The sequence below is a fragment of the Cucurbitaria berberidis genome (assembly GCF_010015615.1).
Source record: "Cucurbitaria berberidis CBS 394.84 unplaced genomic scaffold K460scaffold_2, whole genome shotgun sequence".
Classification (NCBI taxonomy): domain Eukaryota; kingdom Fungi; phylum Ascomycota; class Dothideomycetes; order Pleosporales; family Cucurbitariaceae; genus Cucurbitaria; species Cucurbitaria berberidis.
The window spans coordinates 95,562-108,194 of record NW_024468936.1 but is presented as its reverse complement, the minus strand read 5'-3'; the positions used below and the strand labels follow the sequence as shown (position 1 = coordinate 108,194).

Here is a 12,633-nt window from a genome sequence, read left to right as displayed (position 1 = left end):
CCCTCGGAGAATAAGGGTAAATGGCCGGCTTTTTGGCATCTGGCGACTAACTCCGAGCCTCATGTAGATTTCTCCGTTTCGGCCGCGGCGCCGATTCCGGTGGAACGCGATCAAGCGCCGCCCCGGAAGAATTTCATCTCGTCTGCCTTTTTGCCAGACACGCGTAGGATAAGTCTTTGTAAGTTTTACAGTATAGTAAAAGTAATTGGGGGTTGGTGGTTGCACAGTAGTGATAGACAGGGCAGGCTATACTTGGTACAAAGGTCAAACGTTGTCGCCGCCGGCAATGGATGGACCCCCCCTCGGGCAGTGGACGGCAAAGGGTAAGAGGTTACTAAGGGACGGTCAGGAATTTATGGACGAGATTAGGCCCCGAGAATGGCTTACTCAGAGACGCGACGAGACACAGGAGGGCGGCGGAGTGGTTGAGAGGGCTGCGGCGATTGGGTGGGTAGTGGACACCCCACCAGCGTTAATCAGTCGTCACTTTTGCGGGCATAGCCAAAACCCACCCCACCCTACCCGTACAAAATCTTAGACCCTCCCCAACCCACCACCGCTCTCTCTCCTCCCTATTCTCCAATCGACATTCTACCTGCCCATCATGCCGTACGGAAAGGTCGACGAGCTCGCCATCAACACCATCCGAACCCTCGCGGTACGTCTTCTCCCCCTCCATCAACACATATAGACACCAAGCTGCTACCCCGCTATCGGACCGTCTGCCCAACAACTGCGCGCCCGCACAACGCAACAGCGTGTATATAAGCATTCAATGGCTGACGAAGAGATGCATTACAGGTCGATGCCACATTCACTGCCAATTCGGGCCATCCTGGCGCCCCTATGGGCATGGCCCCGGTGGCCCACGTCCTGTTCAACAAGTTCATGACGTTCAACCCAAAGAACCCCGACTGGGTCAACCGCGATCGTTTCGTCCTCTCGTACGTAAACTCTGCGCATTTCTGATACATTTCGGGTTTTGGCTGGTGTGGATAGGGCAGCCGTGCAATGCGGAGCGCACCGGAGGTTCCAATGTTTGCGGCCTATCTCGGCCATGAGACGTTTACTGCAAACCATCTGCACGCGAAATACTATGCCATGATACTGACTAAGCGCACAGCAACGGTCACGGATGCATGCTTCAGTATGCTCTGATCCACCTCTTCGGCTACAAGGTCACCATTGATGACTTGAAGAACTTCCGTGTAAGTAACCCCTAGCACTATCGAGCTGTTCCAGTAGAACGACTACTGACCCAGCCTACAGCAAGTCGACAGCATCACCCCCGGCCATCCCGAAGCTCATGACACTCCCGGTATCGAGGTCACAACTGGCCCTCTTGGCCAGGGTTTCGCCAATGCCGTCGGTCTCGCAATGGCGCAGGCGCATACTGCGGCCGTCTTCAACAAGCCTGGCTTCGACCTGATCAACAACCACACCTTCACCTTCTTCGGCGACGGCTGCGCCATGGAGGGTATTGCTAGTGAGGCTGCTTCAATGGCTGGCCACTTGAAGCTCGGAAACCTCATTGCTATCTACGACGACAACCACATCTCCATTGACGGTGACACCAAGTGCGCCTTCACCGAGGACGTCTTGGCGCGATTCGAGGCCTACGGCTGGCACACTCTGCACGTCAAGGACGGCGACTCTGACCTCGAGGGCATTGAGAAGGCCATTGCCGAGGCCAAGAAGGTCACCGACAAGCCCACCGTCATCAAGCTCACCACCACCATTGGTTTCGGCTCCAAGCTCCAGGGCACCGGCGGAGTCCACGGCAACCCCCTGAAGGAGGACGACATCAAGCAGGTCAAGGAGAAGTTTGGCTTCGACCCCGAGAAGATGTTCGCCGTTCCCCAGGAGGTCTACGACCAGTACCACAAGCACGCTGCTGAGGGTGCCGCTGCTGAGGCCGAGTGGAACAAGCTCTTCGAGAAGTACGGCCAGGAGCACAAGGACCTCCACAAGGACCTTGCCCGCCGACTGACCCGCGATCTCCCCGAGGGCTGGGAGAAGTCTCTCCCCACATACAAGCCCACCGACGCCGCCATCGCCTCAAGAAAGCTCTCCGAGAGCGTTCTGGAGGCCATTCACGAAGTCGTCCCCGAGCTTATCTCTGGATCTGCTGATCTGACTGGCTCAAACAACACCCGATGGAAGAAGGCCATTGACTTCCAGCCTCCGGATCTTGGTATCGGTGAGTGGGCTGGCCGCTACATCAGGTACGGTGTCCGCGAGCACGCCATGGCAGCCGTCATGAACGGTCTCTCCGCGTACGGAACCATCATCCCCGCTGGGGGTACTTTCCTCAACTTCGTCTCCTACGCCGCTGGTGCCGTCCGTCTGTCCTCCCTCTCCCACCAGCGCGTCATCTACGTCGCCACCCACGACTCCATCGGTCTTGGTGAGGATGGCCCGACCCATCAGCCTATCGAGACCCTCGCCCATTTCCGCGCCCTACCCAACATGATGGTCTGGCGCCCAGCTGACGGAAATGAGACGTCCGCTGCCTACTACATGGCTCTCACATCCAAGGGCACTCCTTCCATTCTTGCTCTTACCCGTCAGAACCTGCCCCAGCTTGAGGGCTCAACGCTCGAGAGGGGTATCAAGGGTGGATATGTTGCTCTTGAGAACGAAGGTGCTGACATCACCCTCGTTTCCACTGGTTCCGAAGTCTCCCTCTGTCTTGAGACCGTCAAGACGCTCAAGGACCAGGGCATCACTGCCCGTGTCGTCTCGATGCCCTGCATGGAGGTCTTCGATGCGCAAGATAAGAAGTACCAGCTCTCCGTCATCCCTGATGGCATTCCCTCTCTTAGTGTTGAGGTCATGTCGACGCTTGGCTGGGCGAAGTACTCGCACGAGCAGTTTGGTCTTAACCGATTCGGTGCCTCTGGCCCGTACAAGGAGGTCTACAAGGTAAGCTTTAGCCCAAAATGTAGGAAGCGGAGAAGACGCTAACGAGTTGCAGAAATTCGAGTTCACCCCCGAGGGCATCGCCAAGCGTGCTAAGCTTACCATTGACTTCTACAAGGACGTCAAGCCTCTCCGCTCTCCTGTCAACCGTGCGTTCCAGCAGCTTATTTAAATGTTTGCGCAAGCAGATTTGTTTGTTTGAGCTGGGATAGGGGACTTGAGCTTTGATGAGATATGAAAGGCTATAGTTGCCTCGTTAAGGAAAATGACGACTCAGATGTATAGAAATTGATTCCCCATGACCATATTCGCCTCTTAATCGTATATGCTATGTATCTTTTTTGTGATGAATATATCTAACTTGGTAGATGTACATTCGTTTGAACGATTGACGTACTTTGGGAGAGGGGGAGTTGACACCTCAGATCGGCAGGTTTAGGCGAGCACATCTCTCCTCCGAGACATGTATCGCGAACTTTTTGCCGCCCACCTCACATCCCACACAGAAGCCATGATGTCACAACCCAACGAAGGCGATGCCACCCCTAATCCGAGCAGCCAGCGATCCACACCGTCGTCACGAAGCAGCCTCTTCTCCGTCCCCACGCCGATAAAGCAGCTTTTCGACCGCTTTCCCTTGCACACCTATCCCGTCAACGAACTTCCTCAACGCGCACCACGGCACCGCAATGAGCATATTCTATACGTTTTTGCGAGCGAACAGGGCGCATCATCAGGCGCGCCATCGTGGAACCCAGCCTGTCTGAAATGGCAAGCCTACCTCAAATTCAGCCATATTCCGTTCCGCATCGCACCAGCGAACAACCACGCTTCGCCCAGCGGCGCTCTGCCTTTTCTCCTCCCCTCGTCGCCCGACCCGTACAAACAGACACAGCCCGTTCCGTCGGCGAAACTGCAGCGCTGGGCGATGAATACGCGTGGAGACAAGCGCATAGAAGAGCCGGGCGACGCGCGATACGAGGCGTATTTGAGCTTGTTGGATCATAGGATACGGAGGGCTTGGGTACGTTATAATCTAGAAACGAGGGAGCGAAGTTCTGTTGAGATAAGTTGCTAACAAATGCATTAAATAATAGCTTTATACAATCTACCTCTCGCCCAACGCCCCCGCAATCGCCGAACCCTTGTACATACTCCCTTCGTCCCGCAACGCTTTTGTCCGCCTCACGCTCGCCCGCGCCCTGCGCCTCGCTGCCGAACAGGAACTGCGCAAGTTTTCCCCGGTTGTCAACGCTGAGACGCTGTACAGCCAGGCGGAAGAAGCTTTCCGTGCCCTGGATATGCTACTTGGTGATGACAAGTGGTTCTTCGGCGCAAAGGGGCCCGGCTTGTTCGATGCGAGTGTTTTCGCCTACACGCATTTGTTGCTGGATGAGGGGTTGGGGAGGGGGTGGGTGGATACAAGGTTACGGGATGCGTTGGTCGGGCGGGAGAGGTTGGTTAAGCATCGGGAGAGGGTTGTTGGGAAGTACTTTTCTTAGCTTGGAGGGATATATTGTGGAAAGGCGTGTAGCTTGTAAAGATGGCGGAAGGCGTGTAAGTGTAAGATTTGGTTGTTACGAAAGATGTGTAACCTCACAAGCATTAGAGAGCATCGCACACGATAAGCATGTCATATCCGGCATCTAATATGCGACACGATTTGGTTCATGTTATGGACCTTTTAGATCACCAGTTTGTGGTGCCGTTTGTTCGTTCGCATTGGCACGAACTAGTAGCCGGACCGAGGCATGCAGCTGTGAGTCATCTACGGGAAGTAGTAGCTGCACGACATGATGGATCTACCTAAATAGGCAATTATGATTCCGTTAGGGGAGAAGAAAAGGGCGTGGCGTGGCGTGGACAAGAGTCATCGGGCTATATATATTCCGCTTTCAGGCTCCCGTGAGGTACGATCTGTATTCCTCAGGTTTTTGGATTTGTTGTTTGGTATTGGGTTTGACGGCAACCATCCACTCTGAGACTATACGAACAAACGAACAAACACTCAACTTTCCAAAATGGCAATTCCGACAGACGTTAATCGGACCTTTGATACGTCGCTTGTTGATTTCAACGTAAACGCCTCTTTTTCTACGACCGAGTCAGATCCCTCGGATTATGGGGCTGTGAATCATGCCACTACGACTAAGACGCCGGATGTCCAGCCAACATCGCTCTTTGAAGAGCAAAATCAAGAGATGCCAGCGCAATCACAGACCTCCGTCTCACCTGTCGATATAGGCAGCGCACCGAAACCCCCAACATCCGTCCAGCACCTCCCCACACAAGATACATACGACCAATGGGCTTCGATATACGACACAGATGGCAACATGCTGCAGTCAATCGACGACGCGGAACTTGAAACGCTGCTACCAGACTTCCTTGCCCCCGCACTTAGCAGCAGCAAGAGTAGTAGTACCAAGAGTGCGCAAGACACGCCTACCCTTTCCCTCCTCGATCTCGGCTGCGGCACAGGTCGCAACACAGCGAAACTGCTTTCCTACGCCTGGCCTGCAAACCTCCTCGTCGAAGTAATGGGTCTGGACTTCTCGCGGGGAATGCTGGATGTAGCTCGTACAAAACTGCGTCCACTCATGCACAACAGCAAAGACAAGTCCAAGGAAGAGCAAAACATATCTCTACGCCTAGAATGCACAGACTGCTTTCCTACCATCTCACACCCATCTGCCTCACCTCTACCTTCTGTTCCCGATGGTATTGGCCTTCGTCCAGTAGACGCAGTCATCAGCACTCTCGTCCTCGAGCATATCCCCCTCCTCCCCTTCTTCGCCACGCTCGCCGCGCTCCTTGTACCTAACGGTTTAGCGCTCGTCACGAATATGCATGCGCAAATGGGCGCTGTGTCGCAGGCGGGGTTTGTCAATGCACGGGGTGTTAAGGTCAGGGGGAGTAGTTTCGCGCACACGGTTGAGGAGACTGTTCAAGCGGCGGGGGAGTGTGGGTTTGAGGTTGTTGAGGTGAGGGAGAGGGCGATGAGTAGGGAGGATGTAGAGTGTGGGCGCGTAGGGAGTAGAGGGGGCAAGTGGGTTGGTGTTAAAGTTTGGTTTGGGGTTGTGGTTAGGAAGGTTGGGTGAGTGATAAAAGTGCAAGTAGAATGATATGGCAGAAGTATTGAGAGCCACTTGTCGCAAAGGAGTTATGGCCTACATATCAACTGAGAAATTATTAATGAAGTTATCATACACTTTTAGACGTTGGCTGTTCTTCCTCATACTTCTACTAGCAGCAAGTACGTAACTCTTGCTGTAAGACTTCGACTATTTCCCCGCCTTTCCGCAATAATTCAAGGAGCTATTGACCCAACTGTACGTTTGTGTAGTCTAGAAACTATTGATCTTGCCTGTGTGCACTTGCACTGGCTGCGTCTTGGGTGCAAAGTCGCGCTAGCCTAACCGTAACTAGTTGAAATGCCAGCAGCTGATCCCCTCTCGCGAGTACCACCTCTTACCATTGCTACGCTTTAGTTACACTTACTACCTCAACACTATATCTTTGCTACACTGAATAGATACATGTCGCATACATATGTCTCTGTTATAGAGTTACGGGAGCTAGCGCTCACCGCGCTCGCCGTTTTGGTTGGAAAAGCGTCGGACTAAGGTGGTATCTTCGTCTCGACCAAGCACGAACGACCGATGTACACCAAAGACATCTTTACCCAATCCCTCAGGATGCAACGTCACAGCCATGGTAACAAGGCAGCAGATACGGCTGGGTGGGGTAATGGGTTCTATATGATCGATGCAGCATCAGGCGGAAAGCATGCTGATATCTAGCAATTCCCAGATTACTACACTATTTTGACTCCTACCACTCTGCTGATTTGGGTCTCTGACAGGTTTGGTTGATCAAATGGCCGTGGGTAGAATCCAAGGTTCACTAGCCTCTGCATACTGCGACGTTACTGTAGCAGCGGCGAACGCCAACTTCGACTTCACGTTGATAAAATTGGAAGCAGCCAAAGAGTTTGACCCATTGGCATCCGCATTGACGGCGATACGCAAGCATAATGCAGAAAACGGCGCGATTCACATTCTGGCAAGACAGCTTGGAGCGCTATTCCAGGGCAGTTGCCCTGCAGCCCCTGGACTTCTGGAAGCGTACGGCAAACGCGTGTCGGAAATCGCCCAAGGTTCGAAAAGTATCGCGGAGCCGTACATTAACACATTCTTTGGCGAATACGTGGGTGTTGATGGGACTGCCATTTGGGCAGCGGCTACTTCGGCTGATTCGTCAAACTCTGCCATACATGTGCACCTTCTGGCCTGTATGCTTGCTCGTATGTGGAAGCCAGAGGAAGCCGTTTCAATATGGGCAGAGTTGGTGGACGGGCGCAAGAGAGAAATAGCACAAGAGCTTGAAAGGGGAGCGCCAGTCAATGGCTCGCTGGTAATGGCTGCAGCACAGCCCATTTCCCACTACGAGCTCACCGCATGGGATAACAGCGTACGGGCGTGGCTTTGCACCGCCAACGATTTCTGTCATCGCAAACAGAAACAGCTCGAGCTGATAGTCGATAACCTCGGCCTTCCCGTGAGCAGAGACCCCAAAGTGTATCCAGGCGTCATCGACACTTGGAAAACAGCTGTTGAGACGATGGACAAGCTCATTGCAGGCGTGCCGCAAGCTGTTCAGAACGGGGCTACGCACGTGGCCTTTGCTGCATGGCATCTCTATCCCAACATGCTCGTCTATAGTCCTGAGGCTGCCGAAGTCAAAATGAACGACCCGCTAGTGAGAGAAGGAGGTGTCATGTCACTAGGCTTGTCAGCCAACCCTCGCACTTCACTCGAAAACAACGGGGTATATTGGTCTCTATCTCTAGCGCAGCTCCGATATTATGGACCACCAGTTCCTACGGAGCGAGTCTTGGGAGCCGAGTCTAGGATTACCTTGCCACAGCTCAGCCTTGTTATATTTTCTGCTGTGCTTACAGAGTGGGGACTAAGCGGAGCAGAATACAACTTGGTTGCGGAAGTCATCATCTCCTTGGTAGACTACCTGGATGGTGTTCGGCAGGATTCCAAGAGTGACAGAAGGTTTCTAAAGTTGCTTAGAGACGGCGCCTCCGCTTACGCACAACGGGCGATCAGTGATCATAATTTACATCATAAATTGATACAGTTGGGTCGAAGGAGGTCTGAAAACCTGATCCGCGCGGACACGAAGGCGAGCAAAAATCAGCAGAGCGCCTTCTTTTTCAACCTTCTCGAACCGGCGAGCTTTATGCACGCATTCAAGGATGTGGAGTCTCAGGTCATGTTCTTCCGACACGTAGCAGCTCGGGTATCTCCGCCTGAAACTCCCGCCGACACTTTCCTTATTCGATATGTGCAGGTACCGGTAAGATCAGATGGCAAGCGTGCGCGTAAGGCGAACGGTGGAGGCAGTTACCAGACCAATGTTGGCTTGAACAACGGGCACCTTAACGGATCTATTGATGTAGATATGGATGGCCTTAGGCTCGACCAATGTGGCGAAAGCCGCCACTTCCCGGAATCCTCACAATCCCATCACGGCGGTTCCTCAAGAAGCAAGGCCCCGTTCATTTATTCGGTCGCAACGGCTCTTCCTCACAGCGATGACGGAACGCCTGGTGTCGCAACCCACCATCGGTGGTTCCCTGAGAATCTCCACAACGCCGTGCTCCCAGCAGGAGAGATTGGTACCATGGACGCCGGAGAGCGGTTTAGATGTTGGGACAGTCAGATGCAGGTCATCACAGCGGATGATCCCGATGCCAACACGTATCATGTCGTCTTAGGCGATCCAACCACGGCAGCACTATATACAAAAGAAAGGTTGCGCTCCGTGTGTCTTATAAGCAGATTTATCGAACTTCAAGACTTCCTCTGGTGCTTGCAGCACAACCTCCTGGATCCAGCTGTTCTCTTTGGCGTAATGCGGTATCATCCTCGTGCGAAAGTAGACAGACTTCGAAAGACCATGCAAGCCCTTGCAACCGCTGCTATAGTGTACGATGATCTCCCAGGCGTAACCATCGATGTAGGTATTCTCAACAGAACCGTACTTGAGAGGCCATGGGTTCAATTCTCGGACGACGGCTTGGACAACTTGAGTATGAAGTTCTCGTTGATTTCGTACTTTGAGTCCGGCGTCTACGATGTACCCCCCAGCGAATTACAAGATGTCATTGCTCTTTCTTCCACCAACTCACTGTTTGTTGCTGGTCCAGTAAGTGAACCTACTTCATACATAGACTGTCAGCTAAGAGACCCAGTTGATTCGCGATCCATATGAGTCGCTAGCGGAGAAAACAACCGTCCGAAGAATTCTCGGAAACATTGGTAAACCAGGCATCACCTTCCTGCTACCTCCAAAGGAACCAATGATACGAGAAATCAACGCTAATAGCTGGAGAGTGGATTCTTACCGCCCGTTCGACGGCACGACTTCATGCTCTTTCCAAAACACCTCGGTTCATCTCTCTTTCACGGAATTTAACATCCCCCTATATGACGGCTCACGCAGCGCACGCGATAACCAAGTCTTTTTACAGGAATCTGTCATCTCGGTGCGAGACAAAGGCGAATGGGTTGCCGACGTAGACCCTCTGCCTCTCCTCCAATACGGGCCTGATGCACGGCTTCGCGCGCTACCCACCCAAGTTCCATGTCAGCATTCCAAAGTGGCCAATCCAAACCAAGAAATCATCGCCGTCGACAGCTGGAATGAGCTCCTTGACAGACCAGAGGGCTTGTTCGTCGTTCGGACTGGCAGCAATTGGATTGCAAGGCTTGCTTCGACTCTCGTGGCTTATCAGCGGATGCGGGAGACTTCCACTACATTCGCTATTACAGTTTGTCCCCCTGAGGTTTGCTGGATTTGCACAAAACAAGCTGTTCGGAATCATGCGTTTATCTTCTGAAACTGGCCGGAGTAGAGACACGCGTTCGTAGCCTTGACATTGCCGGGATGGCAAAATATGGCGGACGTGAGACTGAGGCAGAAAAAAAAATAGACATTCCATAGTACACTCGAATTTACAGATCTTCTCCTTTGCTGCAATGCCTGGCTTGAGTCTTGTTTCTTACTCACCTATGCTCCTTCCTTTAAATTTTCTAAACCTTTTGAGAAGTGGCGGGATTGTGTGGGAAGGAAGTGGTAAGAGGCTACCTTCCCTTAGTTGAAGATAAATCGACTGAGTCTGAAACAACATCACTGTGCACCTTGAATTTCTACCTTGCGATTCCGGACGAAAGCATCAAACATTTTCGTATGCACAAAATCATGAACTACCGCGAACCAGAAATTTCGATGCGCGGTGGCGGTAATTGCTGCACCAAAGAAAGCGAACCGGCCGTTGAAATCCGTCCTCCCGTTGCTCCTCGTTCCGCGTCTCGCGTTATACCCCTCGACGTAATCATTCAAAAAGCAAATATGTCCGAGGATACATTGAGTCAGGGGTTAGAAAAGATACATGCAGCTTTGGAGAATCAGGGGGCAATGGGCATGGGAAATCGAAGCACAGCAGACTTCGACATATTGGTCGAAGATGGAGAAGCCAGAAAGGCTCGAAGAACCCTTCTTCGACATGAAGAATTTGGAAAAACATCTCTTAATTCCCTCTACGTAAAAATCGGCAACAAATTCTATAATGTCGACATAGTCACGCCCTCGCGTACTCATCTCTCTTCCTTCCCGACTAGTGTATATACTCAACACACTACTTTCGCCGTAATCGCACCACTCGATAGTATGATAGAAACCAAGATTGGCGCATATCGGGATCTAGAGCGAAAGAGCTCCAAGCGCTCTACAGACGAGAGTGATATAGCATTTCTTTTGGAGTTGGCTGCTTCAAAAGGAATGACCTTCGGGTTTGATGGAGTCCCTGGGCTAGACAAGGACTTCAGCGCATCATTTCGTCGGACCAGGCGCGAGTCTGAGAAAAGCCTGGACTCGCTTGGTTGCTCGTTGGAATAGAGGTTTCCTTGTTTGTTGATCGCGCCGGGGTTGTTTTTCTTTACGTATACTTTCTTGTATGCCGGGGGATTGGGTTGTAGGCAGAGTTCCCGTCTTGCGCTTAGTTGAATGAGCGGTCTCAATAATCTGCCATTGGTGCTCCTTTTCCCCCACAATCTTCACGCTTAGGCTTTGAGGATTTCGTTTCGCTTGTCCCATACCCATATAACCTTGCTGATTTGACACAACTAATTTCCCTGTTTCCTCATCTCGGAAGTTGCAACTGTAATGCGTGTGTCCGAATGCCCATAGCTTCACTGCTGGAGATACCCAACAAGTCTCTTTGGAAAGATCTGAGATGAATGCGGATCCTACTGAGCTATCTCGATGGGCTGGATTTGCTGCACGAGGGTCTGTCGTTGGACAATGATGTGTTGCGATGATTATTTGCCGGTGCGGTGCTCCATTTTGAATTGAGAGTACTTGAGTATTAAGCCATTTCAAGTCTTTGTCATGCTCTTCTACAGATCTCCTTAAAGACCACCCTCGAATACCTCGCTCTTCATTGAAGTCGGTTAGCCTTGACAAGACTTCGGTAGACTGATGCGGCTGAATAGCACTCCAAAGTGTGCACCCTAGGATTGTAACCTTCTCATCTAGATCGTATCGGTCTCGAAATAGGAATTTGAATCGACCTCCGTATTCCGACTTAGCTTCATTTTCGAAAGCTCTTAACTTTTGTACCGCGGATTCCAATGTAATCTGATATGCCTCATGATTACCAAGAATGTAAATTATCTGGAGTCCACGTGTCTGTTCTAGAGATCGCCTCAAGAATACGAAAAGGCCTTCATCTTTGACAAGGCCTATATCCCCCAGAAGTAGAATGCTATTGCCCCGAGCGTCAAGATTGAAAGAAGTGTACCGCGGCCGCACCAGAGGAGTCTCCAGGTGGAGGTCAGAAAGGATATCGAAATGAAGAGAGAAGAGCGACATGATTCTCTCGGAAGTGAACTGTCGAAAGGCGGAGATGAAATCGAACATGCGAAGTGTGGAGTGACATTCGACGGTTTGTTAGACTTTATACTAGTTCTGATCATTACTCAGCAGTCATGAGCCATGGTTCACGCGCGTTCTACACAAAATGTGAGCCAATAGAACACAGAGATCTCAAGGGGCCTTGTTACCCTTCTGGTTTGGCAGCGACCACTCCAAAGCCTTCACCCAGCCCTCTCTGTTTGTGAACCGTGGCCTATATCCCAACCTCTCCTTGATTTTATCGATACAGATGGTTCGCTCATTGGTCATGAGTCGAATAACCCACGTGTTTATCTTCGGCTATTTCCGACCCAACGAGAAGATCCAGTACGTCCATTCGGCGAATGACACGATGGTCATTACGAGCCAAATTGGAATGCATCTGACATCCTCGTCTTTGATAGGGAGTCCTGCTACTTCGGCAACAAGCCTATGCAGGTCCCAGAACGGAATATGCTCATCGTTGGTAACGAAGAACGCCTCGCCTTCCACTTTGGTATCGGCTGAGAGCGGAGCTGATGCGGCGGCCTTCACAAGCGCTCGAGCTAGTAGCATCTGCGCATGCGTACCGTTCTCCACATATGTACTGTCGTATAAATACGGACCAGTACCAAGTCTATACTTTGCGCGACCATTGAGGGCTTGGCTGGTAAGGTACATTGTCATCATACCGTCACCTGCTCCGTATATCGTAGCAGGGCGAATAGATGCGGTCAACAT

General features: G+C 51.8%; 7 protein-coding genes across 7 annotated transcripts; 5 read left to right on the top strand and 2 right to left on the bottom strand.

Annotated features, from left to right (window-relative positions):
• Positions 1–596: 596 nt before the first annotated feature.
• K460DRAFT_303827 (transketolase) lies at positions 597–3,226 on the top strand. The gene is made up of 5 exons (XM_040929960.1): positions 597–658; positions 802–944; positions 1,124–1,208; positions 1,270–2,925; positions 2,978–3,226. Exons 1-5 carry the CDS (start codon positions 605–607, stop codon positions 3,092–3,094), a joined length of 2,055 nt encoding a protein of 684 aa, XP_040789458.1. The 5' UTR covers positions 597–604; the 3' UTR covers positions 3,095–3,226.
• A 210-nt stretch (positions 3,227–3,436) lies between these two features.
• Positions 3,437–4,424, top strand: K460DRAFT_280264 (uncharacterized protein; the record flags this gene model as incomplete). Its single annotated transcript, XM_040928393.1, has 2 exons — positions 3,437–3,946; positions 4,020–4,424. 2 exons carry the CDS (start codon positions 3,437–3,439, stop codon positions 4,422–4,424), a joined length of 915 nt encoding a protein of 304 aa, XP_040789457.1.
• A 519-nt stretch (positions 4,425–4,943) lies between these two features.
• Positions 4,944–6,023, top strand: K460DRAFT_352094 (S-adenosyl-L-methionine-dependent methyltransferase; the record flags this gene model as incomplete). The annotated part of the gene is made up of 1 exon (XM_040931616.1): positions 4,944–6,023. One exon carries the CDS (start codon positions 4,944–4,946, stop codon positions 6,021–6,023), a length of 1,080 nt encoding a protein of 359 aa, XP_040789456.1.
• Positions 6,024–6,421: 398 nt separating this feature from the next.
• K460DRAFT_392372 (uncharacterized protein) lies at positions 6,422–9,975 on the top strand. The gene is made up of 2 exons (XM_040935885.1): positions 6,422–9,144; positions 9,191–9,975. The coding sequence occupies exons 1-2, from the start codon at positions 6,802–6,804 to the stop codon at positions 9,836–9,838; spliced, it is 2,991 nt and encodes a 996-aa protein (XP_040789455.1). The 5' UTR covers positions 6,422–6,801; the 3' UTR covers positions 9,839–9,975.
• Positions 9,976–10,227: 252 nt separating this feature from the next.
• Positions 10,228–10,896, top strand: K460DRAFT_329668 (uncharacterized protein; the record flags this gene model as incomplete). Its single annotated transcript, XM_040930752.1, has 1 exon — positions 10,228–10,896. One exon carries the CDS (start codon positions 10,228–10,230, stop codon positions 10,894–10,896), a length of 669 nt encoding a protein of 222 aa, XP_040789454.1.
• On the bottom strand, positions 10,831–11,871 carry K460DRAFT_329666 (uncharacterized protein; the record flags this gene model as incomplete). The annotated part of the gene is made up of 1 exon (XM_040930751.1): positions 10,831–11,871. One exon carries the CDS (start codon positions 11,869–11,871, stop codon positions 10,831–10,833), a length of 1,041 nt encoding a protein of 346 aa, XP_040789453.1.
• A 342-nt stretch (positions 11,872–12,213) lies between these two features.
• K460DRAFT_402258 (uncharacterized protein) lies at positions 12,214–12,633 on the bottom strand (the record flags this gene model as incomplete). Its single annotated transcript, XM_040936512.1, has 1 exon — positions 12,214–12,633. The coding sequence occupies one exon, from the start codon at positions 12,631–12,633 to the stop codon at positions 12,214–12,216; it is 420 nt and encodes a 139-aa protein (XP_040789452.1).